Below are 18821 nucleotides of genomic sequence, written 5' to 3'. Positions count from 1 at the left end.
CCCCAATGGTAAATTGAAGGCTGATGTCATCTGCTTTGCTCCAGGTATAATTGAGAGGAACAGACCTCATTAAAAATTGAAATGCATAGTTTGGAGAGGAAAATGGGCACCTAGAGCTGTCTCATCCAAATACACTCTATTTTAGCAAACTGCACTCTGCTGTTTTAGCAAGTGTGTGTACAGCTGATATTGCCAAACAATAAATAGAACATTTGCAAATAAGTGTCTGTATTGAAAATAAAATTTTTATCTGAGAAGAGTGAAATTGTCCTCTGTTCTTAAACTGTGGGATGGGAATGCCATCATCTAACCCAGGAGCGTAATGTACCTGGGGGCCCAGGAGCTGTGTGGTTGTGGTCAGCAGTTAGCAGACCCGTTCTGAGTGTGTGCAGTGCCATTGATTATGGATAAGGTTTCTGAAATACATTTGTTTATTAGCAATTGTTTACAGGCCAGAGCTGGGACTTCGCAGTATAATATTTAAGAACAAATAAATCCCCCCCCCCACGCTCTACTGCTGCCAGTAAACCTGCATGGCTCTTCCAGCTCTGCTCAAGGGTGAATGGTGATGCACACCCCAACAGGGTAAGCTTGGACCATGAGCCTGAGGTCTTCCCAGATCCAAACAGAGACTGTGAAGGGGGGCATCTTGGGTGGATTTGTGCAATAAAATTGTCAGGGGCTGAGCTTGTAGCCACAGCGCCAGTGGAGCTGGGGGCAATGCAGAGGGCCATCCCCGAATACACTGCCTCTGCCTGCGTTACGCTTCCCACCCTCGTCTGCCAAGTGGGCGGGAGAGTGCTGATACTGTTCCTACCAAGGACACTAATTAACCTGCTAAATGAGTTTATCCCTTTGGAGTGTGCACCAGAGAACTGAGTTATCTAAAATACCATCCCAAAGAGAGCCATAATTAGCAGCTGGCACTGAGGGCAGACCCCATACTTCCTAGGGATGGCTTTGCAAGGTGGTGGGGGCTGTTGGCTGGTTGTTGGTGCAGTCCCTCACCCCTAGACACCATCCCTGGGTCGTGCACAGTGTAGCACCAGGCTGTGTTTGTCATACACAGCATCCGTTTCCCTGCCCGTGGGCCAGCTCTTGCCTGGGGAGCTCCTGTCCCCCTGCTCATGGACCTGCTCCCATGCTGCACCTAAATACCACGGGGACAGCAATAAGGAACGGGATGCAAGTCATCGCACAGCCACCCTGGGACATAAAGGAGTCGTGCTCCTCCAGCTGCTGCCAAACAAAAATACTCAGTTTTAATAACTGGATTGAGCAAAGTAAAAACCAGCTCATTGCTGGCTGCCAGATTAACAGATGGCTACAATCATTAATATTGCAAAACTTCAGGAGTTCATAATTCTTTAATCTACAAAGCTGGTGGGGGTAGCTAATACGAGCCCTGCAATCTGCCGTGCTGGGGGCTGCCATCTGCCCACCCACCGCGGCTGGGTCCCTCCCAGACCCCCGAGGGCTGGGCAGACATTGCCTTGGTCCTGCCTGCCTGGCCAAGAAAAGGCTCCCTGCCTGCATCGGGGGAGCCTGCCGCTGGGCAGCTGCTGCCTGCAGGAGGGATGAATTTGATGAACCCCGTGGACTCAGGGCTGGTGTCGATGGTGGCTCCCAAATTCGCTGGATGCTGCCCTGCACCGGCGCAGCTCTGCTGGCCCTGCTCAGCCTTCACTACTGTCAGATTGCAGAAAAATCCACAGAAATCCAATAACCCATCTCCAGTGTCATTTTATCGTTAAACCCAAGCCTTTCCCATAATTGTTTGGAGGCAGCACAGGGAGATTACGATTGATGTCAACAGCCAGATAATCCGCAGTTCAGCATTTGGTATCGCTGACCTCGTTAATAGGCGCTGGTGGCGTTTGGAGCATGGGGAGCGTGCCCTGAGCAGCAGCCGCCCCAAAGGAGCCCCGCTCCACGTGGCTGTTTGCAACGAAGAAAAGCCCAGCATTGGTGTTGCAATAAAAATACATATTTATTATTTCCTTTGGGTGAAAAACCTCATGCTGCGGCTGCAGCAGGCTCAGGGTTTGGCCCCAAACAGCTCCATCGATCCCTGGCCAAGCCCCAGACTCCAGCATCCTCTCAGAGAAGGGTGGAGGGCCGGCGGCTCCATAAGGCTACCGGGGAGGCTCTTTCTTACCACTATTGATCACCCATGGAGGCGGAGGGCTGGGAGGGGAGCCTGGCTCAGCCCTGGCCCTGCGTCCTCATCGCTGTCCTGTTCGTGCCACGTTCGCCTTGCAGAGGCTGGTGTGGCTGCTTCGCCCAAGTCGGGGTTGCAGGGCATCGGCCTCCTGCTAGGTAGAAATTGCTCTGGTGGTTTAATGCTAAAAAGGCTTCTGCCTACTGGAAGCGGCAGCCTATGTATAGATATATATACACACACACACACATCTATATGTATTTATATATTATATGTGTATATATGTATTATATTTATGCATGTTAGATATAATATAATATAATATAATATAATATAATATAATATAATATAAACACACATACATATACTATGAATATATCTAGTCAACTTCCATATATGAGATATATATGCATATGTGTGTGTGTGTGTGTGTGTAAACATATATGTGTGTATATACACTTTTTTTTTTTTTAAAGTATGTGTATATTAGACATTTGTATTTGTTGCTATAATTGGACATATCTGGCCCAGGTGTGTTATAGAGAGGACAAACAATCACTCGCATGGACATGGGCCCTGCATCGCTACAGATGGGTGTGAAGGAGCGGTTTGTGGGGCAGGATTTGGGCAGGTTTTTTCCTTTGTAGAAAAGTCTGTTTGTTTGTTTGTTTGTTTTTTTAATAAGTGTAAAGCTGCTGTCATCATAATTACCTGAAGGTTTTTAATTAGTTCTTTAATGAAGGATAAGGGTGGGATTTTTATTTTGTCCTTCACTTTATGTTTTTGCTTTTGCATCAGTTACATTGCCTTTAATCAGCTAACAACTCTTAGTGGGCTTTTTCCCCTCCCTGTAAGTCACACTTTTTTTTTTTTTTTTTAATAACTGTTGTACTTTTCTGCTTGTGCTGAGCCTGCCCCTTCACCCGCCTTATGTTTAGTCTCCAATTGCTCACTTTTTTTTTGCATTTTCTTTTTTTTTTTTTCCTTTTTTTAAAATAACTCTTTCCTAGTGCTTCCTGCCCCCCCCCCCCCCCAGCTCTGCCAGCACCAGGGAAGCGGGAGGAAACAAGGAAGCCGGGGAAGCCGGGGGGGGGGGGGGAAGGGCTGGCTTTCTCAGGGATGCAGGCAGGGATGCAGGCAGGAGCAGGCCCTCCCTGGGGTGCCGCTGTGTCCCACCACACGTTAACCCCCCCCTCCTTGGGGCCTTTCTGTCCCTCAGTGCTGCGGGGGAGGCCAGGGTAACCCCGTTTCGGGTACCAGGACGGTGCCTCCATCCCGGCGCTTCACGTTTGGCGGAGCCAAATCCCCCGGGAGCAGCGGGGGGGGGGGGGGGGGGGGGGACGGACGGACACGACACACGCTCCCATTATCCGGCTCCCGCCGTGCCGGCCGTGCATTAATAGATTACACAGAGGATTTGGGCTCGCCGGCAGCGAGGGGAGCGCTCACGGGAGGCAGCGCGGCAAGGCCAGGGCGGCTCGGCGAGCCGGCGGGGACGGACGCAGCCCCCGCTCCCCACTAACACCTTTTCCAGCCGAGGTAGGTGGAGGGATCGGCCGCGGATGCTGCTGGAACGGGGACGGGGATGCTGGTCCCCGGCTGCCTCCGGGAGAGCCGCCGGCGGGGACCGGGAGCCCCGGGGAGGCCGGACCGCGGGTGCGGGGCGGGGGGGGATGCTGGGCTCCGGGCGCTCGCCGTCCTCCCGTGCCTGGCTGGATTTTCCGGGGGATGCTCTGCGGAGGAGCCGGGCTGGGGCAGCCTGTGCAGCTGCTGGGCTGTGCCGCTGCGTGGCTGGATTTCGTGCCCCAGCGTGCAGCACACCACCCCCCCCCACCCCCCCCCCCATCCCCCCCCCCCAGCCCTTGCCTGCCCTTGCACTGGGGGCTGCAGCCTGGGCTGGGGTGCGTGGGCAGCCCTGGGGTTCAGGTTCTGCACTACTGGGTGCTGCCCTGTGCCTCTGCATGCTGGAGGGTCTGGGGTCACGGCAGGCCACGGGCAGGGGGAAAGATCCCCTTGTGCCACCCATTCTTGGGGTGGCATGGGGAGCCAGGTGCTTGCAGAAGGTCTCATGCAACTATGGGCACAACTTGTGCCCCATCAGCTGTCATGCCTCAGTTTCCCCATCATGCACGGTGGGGGTGGAAGGGGGCTGGGGGGTGGACTTGCTCCCCAAATCAGCAGTGACTGTCCATGTGAGCTGTTTCCTGGGCTTGTGTACACAACCATGCAGATACCCAAAAATCCCTCCAGGCCCTGCTTGGGGCTGTGGCTGGGCAGGAGAAGGGGCAGACCACCCCCACCTCCCCAAATAGCCACTCTTTGCCGTTTGCTGCTCTCCACCCCACATAATGCTACCATCCAAATTGCAGTCAAATCTGGCCAGGTCCTTGGGTTTTGCATGTGCCCGTGGGCACGGTGCAGCTACAAGGGGGCAGTGCCAGGCACCCACCCCATGCTGTGCTGGCCTCATGCCCCGGTGGGTAAGTGCAGCCTCTGCCTTTTGAGAACAACCCTGAAAGCTCCCAGACCCACAGGCTGCTCCGCCATGGGGTTGGAAACCTCCCCCGGAGCATGGCAGTACGCTGTCCCCATCCGGGGGGGGCTGCCTTTTTGGGGGTGCAGAGCTGTGGGAGGCTGGGACAGGCTGCAGCGGTGGGAAATGGCACCAACGTTGTAGTTTGCAGCCCCACAGAGCCCCCGGCTGCCACCATGGACGAGTGGGACCTCCCGCAGTGGAAGAAGGAGGTGGAAAGCCTGAAGTACCAGCTGGCCTACAAGCGGGAGATGTCCTCCAAGACAATACCTGAGTGAGTGGGTGCACACCCTCCCCTCCCATCCCTCCCCACGCCCCCAGCCCAGCAGCAGGACATGGCTTTGCACAGCCAGGAGCAGAGTCCAGCTCTTTTCCACCTGCATGGCCAGCACCAACACCCCCCACACCCCCCCCCCCCCCCAATCACTGGGGGCTCCCAAACCAGATTTTTAGTCCCTCTTCAAAGAGACTTTTAGCCCCCCCTTCAAGCCCTCCAAGCCCCAGTGGCAGCAACCACGCCAGCCCCAGCACCAGCTCCTGCAACCCGTCCACCCCCCGCCCCCCTGCGCCCCTTTCTGCAAATCCCCCCTGTGCCAGCTCCTTTCCAGCTGCCCAGGCTCTGGTGGTGGCCGGGATGTGGCAGCAGCCTTGGGACCCCCTGACCATCCAGGTGCCCCCTGTGATCCCTCAATGCTCTGGGCTTAGCCAGGTGAGCATGCAGATCCCCTCCTGCAGAGCTCAAAAGACTTTTAAACCTGTAAAACAAAGGCATGGAAAGGTATTTCCCCTCCCTGGTTTGTACCTCACTCCACAGTGAGTCCCACCAGTTAACCCAGCCCGCAGCCCCCTCACTCGCTGTCCTCTTAGAAGGAGGGGACAGAAAAAGAGCAACTTTAGCAAGTAAGTTTTAAAACATAATGCAAAGATGCTGGGGACAAAATGCTTTTTATTAAACTTGTCTTGCACTTAGTTTCCCCATTCTAGAAACAGCCATGTGCACAGGGGCTCGTGCACTGCGTGCTGTCACCAGAGCAGGGTGCACCCCAGCATCACTCCCCACCAGAGCAGGATTTACCCCGGGCACTGCAGCTCCCTCTCCCAGCTCCCCCCATTTTGCTGCTGCACAGACACCGCCGCACAGCCCCTGCCCCGATTCCAGCATCCCCCGCAGAGGGTGACATGTTCGCAAAATGCTTCGGCGCAACGCAAACCCGCTCCGGGCAGGGTCTGTGCCCACCCCTCCGCTCCCCTCTCCGCAGGTTTGTGAAGTGGATCGAGGACGGCATTCCAGAAGATCCCTTCCTCAACCCGGAGCTGATGAAAAACAACCCCTGGGTGGAGAAAGGCAAATGCACCGTCCTCTGAGGGGGCAGCCCCCTGCCCACGGGGGCTCCCGCCACCCCTCGCTCCCCCCACTGAATGTACACTTTTTTATTAGCTAGCGTCCTAATATGACTGCCTGAACAAAAACCCTACCCTCATTGTGTCTTGTTATTTTTAGTAGTAAGCGGGTTTTTTTTTTTTAAACAGGGGAGATGGGGAAAGCACGGGGGGGTGGGCAGCGTGGGGGGAAGGAGCAGCAAAGGTTTCTCTGGGTTTAGGCTGCAGTTTCCAGTCACATTGACATCAAGCTGGCAGATTTTTTCAACTTATGAAGGAACAAAATTTTTTAAAAACATTTTCAGTGATTTTAAATATTCTTGTGTATATTGTAGGATATAATTTTGCAGAGCAAAACAGGCAAAATATGACAACTAAGGGTTTATAAATGAAATAAACAGAACAATACTTCATGATTAATTTTTATTTTTATTTTTTTTTTAAACAAAACAAGTAAGTACTAAAAAAACCAAATCAGGATCATCTACACACGCCCCATCCATGGGTTAGAAAGTCAAAAGCCAGCTTTTCCCTTCAGTTCCATCCATATAATTTCCTGGGTTTCACCTCTGCCCTGCTAGAGCAGGTCCTTGATGTAGATATTCCTCCTGACGGCGTTGGAAACCCCTTCGTTAAACCGGAACCAGACGTCACTCTTCCCCACGGCCTTTCCCATCTGGCTCTCGATCGACTCTTCCTCGGAGGCCTGAGGGGCTGCAGGGGGGGGAAGACTGATGTCAAGAACTCACAGAAACTCTTAAGCTGTGAAGGCAGAGCCTGCGCCCAGGCTGCACGGGGTGGGGGGTTTGCAAGGGCAGAGCTGATGCTCCCGTGTCCCGGATCCAGCAAACCCTTACATCACCCACAACCCTGCCCCCCGGCTCAGTGTATTTGCTGGCCCTTTGGACGCTGCCAGAATCCATCCACCTGCCCGCAGGCAACCCTGCCTGCTGCGTCGGGGGCAGTTCTCTCCATACCCCCTCGCCACCCCACTGATGTCACCCAGGGCACAGAGCAGGGCTTAGGGACAGAGCCCTTGGTTGGGGTCCAGGCATTGCAAACGCAGGGAGCCCCCGGCAGCACCCGCAGCCACCCTGTCCCTGGGCCACCCACCCAGCGCTGGGGCCACTGCAGCCACCCCGTCCCTGTGCCACCCACCTGGGGCCGTAGTCACTTGCCGCCGACGGAGCGGTCGCCCGAAGAAGTCAGTCTCAGGCTGTGAAAAGCAAAAAGCAGGTGAGTTTGGCTCTATCAGCACCTGCATTTACTGCTCACATCTGGACACAGCCAAAAGCAAACCGGGTTTCTCTCCAGCGGCTCGGTGCAAGGCTGGAGCCCCGTGACACCACTCAGCTCTACTCAGTTTTAAGCTAAGTCAGGCCTAGATAGCTTCTAAGGCAGTTCAGAGGAGCCCCTCGCTGGGGGTCTTGCACGGGGCCGTCACCCCACGCTCAGAGCTGCGCCAGCCCCTTCCCCCTTCAAGCACCCAGCACAGGAGGAAGCCCCTGAGCAAGAGCCAGATGCAAATTCTGCAAAAAGGGCCAGCAGCCTCAGTAAAATGCAAACAGCATTCAAAATCGGGTGGGGAAGACAAACTTTAAGGCTCATCATGCTAAAGCAGGGGTTTACGGACAGCCAGGGTCTCAAAGCTGAGCCCATGGAGAGGGGCGGTGGCAGGGGACCACCTCCTGCTCCTCTTGGTTGCTATCGGGATGCCTGGGGTCAGCCCAGCCCAGCTCACCTGCTGACATCCCCAAAGCCCCCTGAGCTGTGTGCGTACCTCCCCACCCTGCGAGCAGCTCTCCCGCAGACCCCTCGGCTTCCACTAAGCCAAAATTCAGCTATTTGAGCTCAAACACCCACATCTCTTTCCTTCCCCACCCCTGAAAGCTTTGCGGGGCACGTCCATAATTGTCACCCAGATCTAATTCATCCCCACGCTATAAACCCAGCGATGCATTTACGGGACACGTGGTGTCGAAGTATTCTATTAAAAGAAACTGTACTAAAAATAAATAAATACCAATGGAGACAGCCAGTCTCTAGCAGCTAAGGTACACACAGATAGAAAATGAGGTAGAAATGGCAGCCCCCTCACCTTGTCCTCCACCGCCGCCATCCGGATGATGTGCTCCAGGCGCTGCTGGTGGTTGGGGGGCACTGCCGGCCCCGCGTCCTCTCGCTCCTCTGCCTCGCCAAGGCCGTTCCTGGGCTCCTGTGGGGAAGAGAGCTCTGAGCGAGGGTCCCCTCGGAGCTGGCGGAGCTCAAGGTTTGGGCAGCACCCCCATGTGATGCACAGCCTGAGGGCAGGACAGCACCAGGTCACCTGTCCCACACACCCCCTCTACTTGCTCCTGGGTTTGGTTACAATATCCAGACGACCTGACAAGTACGTTTTCATCCTTTTCTGCCTCGCAGCAGCAGGCGGGATCAGCCCCAGCAGCGCTTCGGGCACGTGGGTGTTTGCGGCCCCTTTCCCTAGGGCTTCACGGTCAGCACCATGTAAACAAGGAGCCTTCAGAGATGTTTTTGCAGATTCTCTTTGCCTCACACATCTGCCGACAAAGCCCTTCTGCTGCAAGAAGGGGCTCTCAGGGATTAATTATCCCTGTGGCATCAGGGCAGAGCAGGCACCAACTACACCCAAGCCGTTTCTCAGTCTCCGCATTTGCCCATTTCCACCTTCTCCTGCCTCCTGCCCGCTGCTCCACCGAGGGTATCGGTGGTGGGCAGAGTAACTCTGCTCCTCCCAGGGGCTCTGGGACCTTTGGCAGGATCAAAGCGAAGCAGCAAGGGAATGTGCAGGCAGGAGAGAGCAGGTCAGCTCCCCCATGGACACGTACAAATCACAGCCAGATGAACTAAAATTCCCATCTTGCCGCAACCTTCATTAGACAGCTGAAAGGTTTAAAGTTTTAAATCACAGTGAGCGTTTCTTTCCAGAATTCCTGCAAAAAGATGAGCCCTTCAAGCACGTCAGCCCAGTACAGATGTGCTATCCCAAAGGCAGATGTGCAGGCAGACGGCTGTGACTGGGGGAGTTTAATCCTGGATTTCCATTTGCAGAGCGAAAGCCACTGGCTGCTTTGGAAAGAGCACGTCCCCACACCAGCCCTAAGGACTTTATCCCTGTTGACAGACCCACCACCCCCCGAAACCACAGGACACCGTGAGCCCTTCCTACCTTGCCCAGGTTTCGTGCCTGCAGCAAAGCCTCTGTCCTCCTCATCTTCTCCAGCTCGATCTCCCTGGCGATGAGCTGCTTGGCCTGGTAGGTCAGCTGCCTGCGAGCCGGCAGGTCTGGGAACCGGCAGACATCCTCCACATTCCTGCATCACAGAGGGGGGGAAGCAGAGAGAATAAATCCATACCGAAAATAAAAAAGCATTATGCAAACTGCAGCCTGACACGGGCACAGGGAGACCCAGCAGACTCCCAGCCCCGTCCCCCCCAGCCTCTCAGTATGATCCTGGCCACGGTGCCTCAGTTTCCCCATCGCTGCCCTCTCCGAGTCTGCGTGTGCGACGGCAGCGCCAGGAGATGCCCAGCGAGCAGCACTGGCCGTGCAGAGCCAGGTTGCTGCAGGACGTGTCAGCTGAATGGGAACTCAGGAGAGATAATGTGCTTTTTAATCTCGGTTTTAATGCAAGAAGAAGAAATTGCAGGTGGGTCTGTGCTGAACAGATTGCCCTGAAAGAAACACAGTCACATCACAGCCTGGGCACAAGCAGCACCACGACCCTTTGCATGAACCTTGATGTGCCTGCAGGGAGTCGTTTAATTAAGATATGGCCATGAACAGTAATTTTGGCTAATCAGAGCAGTTTTATTCTTAACAGAGATGGTGCACCAGATCTGGAGTTAGGCCTGTTTCAGTACAGCAAAAGCCCAGGTGCAGTCCCAGCACCGAGAAGCCAGCTGGGCTGGTTCCCCTGCCAACTGTAAGTATTTCCACTCATAATTCACATTCAATATTATTCCCCTTAAAATAAAGGGAACAAAGTAATCTGTCCAATAGCTTTGCAGTCATTTAGAAATTAGCTGTCAAATCTGTGATTTAAAAAGTTTTAAAGAAAAAACACAGGTTTCAACTGTTGACTCTGTTTGCCAGAGAGATGCTGGGACGTGACTCACAGGTGCCACTGGGACGTGACACCCCCACAGTCCCCATCGTCACTGCACATGGCCCAGAAATAGGCTCAGAATTCACAAAAAAAAGCAAAGCAAAGCAACACAACAACATGCCTGTTTGCACCACATGGCTCCCAACATCCCACGGTTTCCCCACGGCCACGTTTAGGTGGCACAGCCCGGTGTGGGGAAGGCAGGGGAGGACGGCTCCCTACAGCCGCTGCAGCTCCCGCAGGCCTTTCCTCAGGAAAAAAAAATAAATATATAAAACACTTCACTGTAATTAGATACAGCTGCTTGATTTAACAGAGGCTAATTTTTGTAATTAACTTTGCACCAGGAAGACATTAGCATTGCTCTTAGCTGTGGTCGGGTCTGTATTACCTCACCAAAGCCTCAAGAGCATTTAGGGCTCTGTATATCCTTAAAGCACAGTGAGATTCAAGTCCAGCAATGCCGGCTATTAATACACAAATTCAGCAATTAAAACCAAGAGAGATCACTCATTATCTCATCCTGATGCAGCTCTCATCCAGCATGGGTGCTCGGGTACACCGGGCAAGCGTACGGGAACGAGGACATTGCTCACAACACACCAGCAGCCCCTCCACGAGCTTTTCAACAACGAGAACGTCTCCACGCGTCGCTCTGCTTCACCGCAGCACGAGGCACCGGCCATAGCTCCAGCCTTGGCACGTGCCGGCCATGCTGCGCTGTGACCACCCCGCTCTGCCCTGGCCAGGCAAGCAGCAGTGCGCGCAGGGGAGATGCTGCATCGCTCATTGTTAACATGTGAGCCCGCAAAAACCCCTTGTGCCTGCAGTCCTGACTGCCCTGTCACTAACTGAAACCAGCCCTAAGGTTGGACAGATCCTCGGCATCTAATGCGCCACAGAAAGCTGACAGCAGAAGTCCTTGGAGAGCTTCTCGCTTTGCAAAGAGGGTTAACACTGCCCGGCTTCTCCCTTCCTCTCCTTCCTGCTTTCTCCTGATGAGACACAAATCTGCCTCAGACAACTTGCTCCAGTCGTAGCTACAAACACTCCTGCGGTCACCTCCTGCGTGCAACACACCCGGGCGGACCTGCTGCCCCTGCTGCTGCCACCAGCCCCCAGCAGCTTCAGTCCCTCCTTCGCTGTCTCTGCTAACGGGGAAAAGCCAGCTGCTTCCTTCCATTAATCCCATTAAAACAAAACCAGCCCTGCTTCAGGCTCCCAGGCTCCTCCTCTAAAAAAAAAAACCAAGAAGGCAAATAAGCAGATAATACCCACAGAGCCGTCCTCGGAGAAAGTGGGCTCCCTGCAGCCGTCCCAGCAGCACACAGCTCGCACCAACCCAGCTGCCATCACCAGAGAAACCTCTGGCTGCAAGAAACCAACTCAACGCCACGATGCCTTCAGGCTCAAACTCCTTCCTGAACTCTCTACGGTTATTTTAGATCTCTACACCTCCTCCCCACCCTCAGGACTTACGGGTCAAGCTTGTAGACGTACTGGCCCTCGGGCAGGCGCTCCTGGTGGTAGGTGAGGTTGTAGGCCAGCATGGTGCTGATGAGGTCTGCCAGCTGCTGCTTCTCCTTCAGGCTGTAGAGCTGCGTGTTCACCTGGGGAGGAGAGCGGGGCCCAGCAAGGGAAGAGCATCACTAATCCACGACGACTTCTAAACGTAAAAACAACCTGAAGCACGAGGTTTGTCTCTATATGAGAACGGACAGTTAATACCCGCGAGGTTCAGACCAAGTTTAGTTTCCGATTAGGGACACACGTACTTCACAGAGAAGGGACATACCCCTCTGATGGCCCGAAGGGTAAATGCACCCAACGCAACTGCGCGTGCAGGTGAACCAGCTGCTGGAAGGAGACTGCAACAGCCCCCCAAACCGCTGCTCAGGCCAAGCCCACCCCCCCGGTGCAGGGGTCCTGGAGGTGCAGGACACCACCCTGCATGCCCAGCATCGGGGATCTCAGCGCTGCGTCCCCGGCTTCCCTCCGGCCTCTGCATCAGCTGCAATGTCAAACTGACCCTGGATTTGGGATGGAGGTCTGGGATAGCTCAGCCTGGGTGATGCTGTGCAGGGGACGTGTCCCAGCCCTCACGGGGGGTTGCAGAGGGGACATGTCACCTGGGCAGGACTCTGGCCTCCGCAGTGAGAGGGGGCTGGTGGGCACTCACCGGTCGGAGCTTCGGGGAGATGATGTCCAGCAGCAGACAGAGCACCTCCAAGACAAGAGACTGCAGCCCCGCACGGCTGCGGGCGCTGGGCGTTATCCCTGACACCATGGACATGACGAGGTTCTGCATGTGGTTCAGCTTGGCCAGGGCCTGGGTGGAGAGGGCAGGGACGGCTCAGCCACGGCTGCAACCACAGATGTCCCCACGGGGCTGGAGCCACGTTGCCACCATGGTACTTGCCTCATGCTGGCTGCTGGGATAAGCGAGCCGGGGGATGCTGGTGGCCGCAAAGAGCAGGTGGAAAGCCACGGGCAGGAAGGGCAGGTACCGCATCAGCTGGAAGCTCTGCCCGTGCAGGACAGCCCGGCTCAGCAAGTCGGAGAAGCCCAGCCACTCCAGGGCCAAGCACACCGAGCTGAAACTGGAGTCCCGCAGCTTCATGTTCAGGAAATTGTCGTACAGACCCTGGAAGCAGACGCAGGATTAGAGAAGGCGTGAGGCTGGGCAGACGATCCCATCAGAGCATCCCACTGAGCTCAGCTCCAGCACAACATCCTAACGCTCCATCCAAAACTAGCACAATCCTACTGCAGGGAGGAATTTCCCGAGGCACCCACCAGCCACGACACCCCAGATCAGGAGCTGCCCTTGCTCCAGCTGGCATGGCAGAGGAAGGGGCCCGGCTCTTCCCCCCGCCTCGGCTGCTCTACCTGGGCCAGCTTCTCCTGCTCCCCCGAGGAGATGGCGAGGTGCAGGATGTAGTGGAAGCGGTGGGAGGACGCGTTGAAGCCAGCCGTCCCCCCGAGGTGTGACAGGTCCTCATCACCCACCAGGAGCTGGGTTGGCAAAGCGGGGTCCATTCCTATCCTGTGCCTGGGGGGAGCCCAAAGGGAAGAGCTCAGGGTGCCCCTGAGCTGAACAGACCACCAAGGAATATTTGGACCCTTGCAAACTGGACTGAAGACAATAGCGATGCCAGTAATTGGGCACTAAAGAGAGCGGCCAAAGAGCATCTGGACACACAAATCTGCTGATGAAGCCCAGTCTGCTGCAGGGCAGACCAGGTCTCCAGGACCTTTCAGGTTTCTCCACTGCAGGTCTTGGGATACCACAAAGCCGCATACCCCAAGCAGACAGCAGACCTAATAAATCTCCCCCTTTTACCTTTGGACCCTTGGGAGCTGGAAGATCTCTTGCCAGATGGAGAAGAGCCCCTTGTTTTGGTCCTTCAAGCCGATCTTCATTGTCTGCACCATCTGCACGCTCAGCTCCTTCTGGCCTCGGCCGTGCAGGAACTGCAACACAAGCGAGGGGCTGGGGGGGACAGGCACCGCGGGGAGGGGGGGATGCCCACAGCCGCTAGCTGGTGCTGGGGAAAGCTGGAGACAGAGGCACCTCACTCTTCCTCACGTTGTTGGGGAATCGAGGTTAAAAATAACACAGGGGACAGGGTGGACATTTTAGGCATCTGCCTTGGACACAGTTTTTTCCCCTCCATCCCCATCTGACATCAGACCAAGTGAAGAGACACAGCAAGTCCACGTCCCCCAGAGACCTCCCGGTGACGCCAGTACCTGCAGGGTGTTTATGCAGGAGCGGATGTCATTCTCCGTCTTCTCACACAGCGCCAGCAGCGCGCCCGTGTCCGCCCGCATGCCCTGCTGCAGGGTGATCTGCGGGAGAGTGGGGGTCAGCAGGGAGGACCCGCCGACCGGGGGGGCCAGAGGAGCCCTCGGCCGCGCCGCACCTCGCAGAGCCGCTGGGCGAGCCGGGATGGCGCCGTCCGAGGGAAGTTTAGCAGGAACGATTGCTGCCGCAGCGGCCGGAGGGCAGGGACGTACCTGGCAAAGGGAAGCACAGGGGTCTCTGAGCAACCCTAGCAAAGGAAGAAATCCAGCTATTAATGCTCTGCTCAAAGAGAGACGGGTTATTTAGCAGCTGTTGCAGACCACTGCACGCTTGGGCGTGTGTGCACAAACGCGACCGTACACTCACATCTAGCTACAAGTCGCCCCAGTAGATACAAAACCTGAGGGGTTTCAGGAAAGCTGAGCGTGTTGTAGATTTACTGATCATACGGTAATTCTAAGCCGCAGGTCTGACAGCACGTAACTCAGCACAGGAAGGCTTTGGCTGGAGGCAACAGCAGCCGCCTCCTCGCTTGGGGCAGGGATCTCAGCTCTCCATCCCTCCCCACACGCGCAGACAATACTAACTGGTCGCAGACAATACTAACTGGTCACAGACAATACTAACTGGTCGTTGCAGATGCAGATGATGGGCCTGAGCAGCAGCCCGCCCTCACGCCGTCTCCTCCGTCCTGTGCCAGCCGCTGCCTCACCCTCCCCATCCTTCCGGTGGATGATGTTTAGCAGCACGTTGATAGATGCCTTGGAGGGGGGGAAATAATCAAGGACAGAAAGGATCAATTCTTGCTGTTCAGAGGCAAGAAAGTGCTCCTAAAATGGAGTGGAGGATGAGCTGCTAAGAGGGCAATAATTAAGTGGTTAATGCAAAAGGTGGCCAGATCCAGGCTGGGCTTACCGAAGGCGCACCGTCTATCTCATCGATGATCAGGCAGTTAGGCTTCTCGTTGGCGCCCAGCACAGACTTCATCTGGGTGGCAGCTTCGATGCGGGTTTTGAAAACATCAGGGCTGCGGTCATCACTGCAAGACAAGCAGGTGCCAGGCTGCTGTGGCACAGCACCACCTCCAGCATGGCACCATCTCCGGCACGGCACCACCGGCACAGACTCACCTGGCATTCATCTCCACAGCGTTGTACCCCGCGTGCTTTGCGATGACGTGGGCCAGCGTGGTCTTTCCCAAGCCAGGTGGGCCACAGAGCAGGGCTACCTATGGCAGAGAGGTAACGTCAGCCCAGCAGACAGCGAGGCAGGGCTTCTTCCAGCACCGACCAAGGCTGCCATGCGAGGGGACAAGGCTCTGCAGCCTGCAAACCAGTCTTGGGAGCTGCAGCACTGGTCTGTACACACACGGGGAAAAGGGAAAGTCACTGGAGGAAAGAAAATACAACAGAAACTCTGAGAGGCGTGGGTGTCATCCTGGCAGCATCTCCCATGCATATATTTAAGTTTGCAGGGCATAGATAGAAACGGCTGAACAAAACCCCTTCCAGAATTATGCTCCTGAGAAGCAATGCTGTTAGTATCTGGTTTTCTTTCCCCTGTTGTATATCCTCTCACTGGACAGGTTGAGGCTGGTAAGCTGGCCTGGGTATGTTATCTCTGCTCCCTTTAGCATTTGAGCATAATTGCTCTTTTCTGGATGCAGAAACTCTTGCTCTAAGGCATGTCACATCTGCCCCTAACATAAAGGCCAACCTCTGCTAAAAAGAGTACGTCTTTCCTCAACTGGCCCAGTTAATTTGGCTGGATGAAGTCTGCTCCCCTCCCCTTGTTATCATATTACCCAAGCCAAAACAGAAAAAGAGATGAGAAACCCCCACATTCTCTAAGGAGAAACAAGGAATCTAATTTCTCCTGGATCTGTACTAGAAGACCCTGCTCCTCACCATGGTGGCGGGATGAAGGAGATAGGAGAGCAGACCCACCACAGCAACGTCCTGTCCTGCTCACCTTGTATTTGGGTCTCTTGTACTGGTCCAGCTCAGCCTCCAGAATCTCCTCTGTGAGCTGAACCTTCGTTTTCCACTTATTCTGCTGCTCCTTGGGCTGGTTGAATGGAGGCTGAGCCTCAGCACTGGGCTTGGCCTTCTTCACAGCCTTCTCCTTCCCAAACACCACTGTGTCCCAGAGCTTGAGCCACTTCAGAAGGCAGCGGTTCGTGTACTGCATGCCAGGCAAGAAAGCAAGCAAACCCTGTTGAACCTCAGAAGGATCCAGCTGAGGACAGAGGATCCTTCGTGGCTTAAAAACCAGTGTGGCCTGCAGAGGAAGGAGCCGAGCCCAGGGAGGCAGGGCAGAGTGTGTCTGCCCAGACAGACCTCAAGCGTGTGGCACATCACTCCCCGCCACGGGACAGGCTGCCCAGGTGTTGTGGTTTAGCCCAGGACACTAGGTTTCCACCTGCCATCTCTGTGGAAGAGCATGGGAACGCAGCTTCCCTTCCTGGCTTGGCCACCATCCCACAGGGCAACCAAGGCCAAATCACATCAGCCCCATCCCTGCTGTCCCTCATCTGTCTCAGCTCAACCCAGCACTTCTCAGCCTCTTCCATAATCTCCAATTCCCTACAAAGCTTCTAATATTAAAAAAAAAAAAAATCATCAAAACAGCCAACAATTCCTGGCTAAAGCCCACCCAATCTTTTTTGTCTTCTTTTGGTCATCTTTCATAGTCTCTTTTGTCAGGACAACAGCCTACAGCTGAAAAACTCCCACCCCAAGCTCTTTGCAGCAGACCTGCTCCCAGGCAGGGCTAGCATGGACAGAGCCCCTCAGCCAGGGCTTCCAAAAGTCCCACGAGCAAAGGCAGCACCGTAAAACCGTGATCCCACAGCATTAAGGAGAGTTATAAAAGTGGTAAACCCACCCAAACCCCAATCCCCCACTTATCCTAGAACTCACATCATCACTGAGCAGCTCCATGTAGCGCCGGGGAGTGAACTTGTCCACCCAGAGGCAATGAAGCGCAGACTCCTCCTCGTCAGCTGGCTCCACCTCCCCACTGGGCTCCGGGCTCTCAGCACTGGTCTCGCTCTCAAGGCAACTGCAAGAAAGAATTAACTTGCCCCAAACCACCCAGGGAGTCAGGGCAGGGCTGGGAATCACATCCAGACTCCCCAGGCTGGGGATGCTGAGGGTGAAGAGGCTCCTCTGCTCACAGGTCCCCAAAACTAGGGACCCCGCTGGAGCATCTTGGGTGCATCTCCACATGGCAGGGATAGGAGTGGGATGTCATCCCAACATCTCACCTGTTTATTATCTCCGTCAGCTGCTGCGATGCCTCCAGAACACACCTTCGATGCTTGAGCACAAAGAGGATGAGAGGGGGGTCAGAGACACCCTGCTAATCCATGGCCGGGAGGAGCAGGGACTTGGGAGCCAACGCTGTGGCTATTCAGGGGTGGCAGGGGAAGATGGGTACACGATGTGATACCTCTTCAGCTACTTGTTCCTTCAGGTAGGAGAAAGGCACCCCCAGCAAGTGGAGTGGCCTGCGTGCATTCCAGCCCAAGGAATCGGGAAGCTGCGAGGAGTAGAGGACACACACTGATGTTCGTCTCAAGGCTCAGCACAAACATTTCATGCTTCATCAAAGGTCCCCTCCTGAACTGGATAGAGGACACAGGGAAGCAAACCCAGCCTTCAGATCCCTCCTTACCTCCACTCCCGTCCTGGAGGAATCATCCCTCACGACCATAAAGACCCTGGTGCCCTCGGTAGATGTCACGTTGATGTAGTCCTCCAGGATGGGTGGCCGTTTGAGGACCCGCTTCTTCTCGGAGGGCGGTGTGGTCTGCAGTGGGGCCATGCCACTGATCTCTGGGTGGTCTGAGCTGGAGAATACCAGGTTTCTTTAGCAGGGGCGAGGGAAAGAGCCCTTGAACCCCCACCAAGGTGGGGGTTCAAGGGCTCTTTCCCTCGCCCCTGCTAAAAGTAGGGTTCAAGGTGGCCAACCTGGCAGTCTGGGGAGTAAAAGGTGCCTCTGGGCCAGGCATGAGCGAGCCAGCATCCTGGAGGACATCAGGAGCCAACTCATCATCTGTGCCAAAGCTGAGCTTCTTAACAGCTTCCAGGCGCTGTCGCTTCGGTTTCGGAGCTGCATGAGACACCGGGGTGGGAGGAAGAAGAGGAGAAGCATCGTTGACCAAAGGATGGTACCCGGCTGCCTGGGGGAGCAGGGGGAAGGGGTCAGCAGCACCCGGGAACCATTGGGGGTGCAAAAACCTCTAACAAACCCGGCTTGAGCCAAACCTACTGCGGGCTGCGGGGGGTGGCGGGGAGTCGGGTGGGACGCAGCCCCGGTCTCTCTTCCTGGGGTTGGTGCCCCCCGGGCCGCTGCCCCCGACGGGGTCCCCGGTGGGGTCGGGCTCCTCTGGAGGCTGCCTCCTGCCCCGGAACTGGGAGATTTTGGGGCCAGCGGGTGGAGATGGGTCATCTGCAAGAGGCGTTACACGACGCTGCCGGTCACCGGAGGGGACTCACGGTGGAGCGGGCACACGCAGCTCCGCGTCCGGCCGCGCAAAGCCCGGTCCCTGCCCGCTCCCTCCATCCTTCCGCCACCGCCTCCGGTACCGGACACGGCGCCGCAGCAACGCCTACCTCCCAGCTCGGCCAGCACCTCCAGCTCGGCCGCGAACCGCTGGTAGAAGCCCTCCTCGGGGTCGTCCTCCGCGCCCGCCATGGGCCGCCCCGGCACCGCTCCCGCCCGCCCCGCGCTTCCGGCCGCCGCGCTGCAGCGGAACCACCGCTGATTGGACGCGGAGCTCCGGCCGGAAGCGGCGGCGGCGCTGATTGG

The 18821-nt window shown here is 55.8% G+C and overlaps 2 protein-coding genes across 2 annotated transcripts; one reads left to right on the top strand and one right to left on the bottom strand.

The window, feature by feature from the left end:
* The first annotated feature begins 3517 nt into the window (after positions 1-3517).
* On the top strand, positions 3518-6196 carry GNG13 (G protein subunit gamma 13). The gene is made up of 3 exons (XM_054843640.1): positions 3518-3700; positions 4846-4968; positions 5954-6196. The coding sequence occupies exons 2-3, from the start codon at positions 4871-4873 to the stop codon at positions 6057-6059; spliced, it is 204 nt and encodes a 67-aa protein (XP_054699615.1). The 5' UTR covers positions 3518-3700; positions 4846-4870; the 3' UTR covers positions 6060-6196.
* Positions 6197-6314: 118 nt separating this feature from the next.
* On the bottom strand, positions 6315-18735 carry CHTF18 (chromosome transmission fidelity factor 18). Its single transcript, XM_054843639.1, has 22 exons — positions 18626-18735; positions 18282-18461; positions 17981-18122; positions 17685-17859; positions 17460-17549; positions 17275-17327; positions 16928-17069; positions 15978-16190; positions 15137-15234; positions 14922-15045; positions 14634-14767; positions 14125-14218; positions 13952-14050; positions 13542-13672; positions 13088-13250; positions 12618-12842; positions 12378-12527; positions 11678-11808; positions 9259-9403; positions 8173-8289; positions 7233-7290; positions 6315-6788 (listed from the first exon to the last, which is right to left on the bottom strand). Exons 1-22 carry the CDS (start codon positions 18705-18707, stop codon positions 6652-6654), a joined length of 2883 nt encoding a protein of 960 aa, XP_054699614.1. The 5' UTR covers positions 18708-18735; the 3' UTR covers positions 6315-6651.
* Positions 18736-18821: the final 86 nt, after the last annotated feature.

The sequence above is a fragment of the Grus americana genome, chromosome 15, assembly GCF_028858705.1.
Source record: "Grus americana isolate bGruAme1 chromosome 15, bGruAme1.mat, whole genome shotgun sequence".
NCBI lineage: Eukaryota > Metazoa > Chordata > Aves > Gruiformes > Gruidae > Grus > Grus americana.
The sequence above is the reverse complement of the archived record's forward strand: the minus strand, read 5'-3'. Positions and strand labels throughout refer to the sequence as shown.

Bases quoted from the DNA above. Each gene is read 5' to 3' on its own strand.
- CHTF18 (XM_054843639.1), bottom strand. From the start codon at position 18,707: ATGGCGGGCGCGGAGGACGACCCCGAGGAGGGCTTCTACCAGCGGTTC. The intron at 18,462-18,625 runs GTAGGCGTTGCT...CGCCTCTTGCAG, and splicing joins GGTGCTGGCCGAGCTGGGAG to ATGACCCATCTCCACCCGCT. The intron at 17,550-17,684 runs GTAAGGAGGGAT...TACTCCTCGCAG, and splicing joins CCTCCAGGACGGGAGTGGAG to CTTCCCGATTCCTTGGGCTG.
- GNG13 (XM_054843640.1), top strand. From the start codon at position 4,871: ATGGACGAGTGGGACCTCCCGCAGTGGAAGAAGGAGGTGGAAAGCCTG. The intron at 4,969-5,953 runs GTGAGTGGGTGC...CCCTCTCCGCAG, and splicing joins TCCTCCAAGACAATACCTGA to GTTTGTGAAGTGGATCGAGG.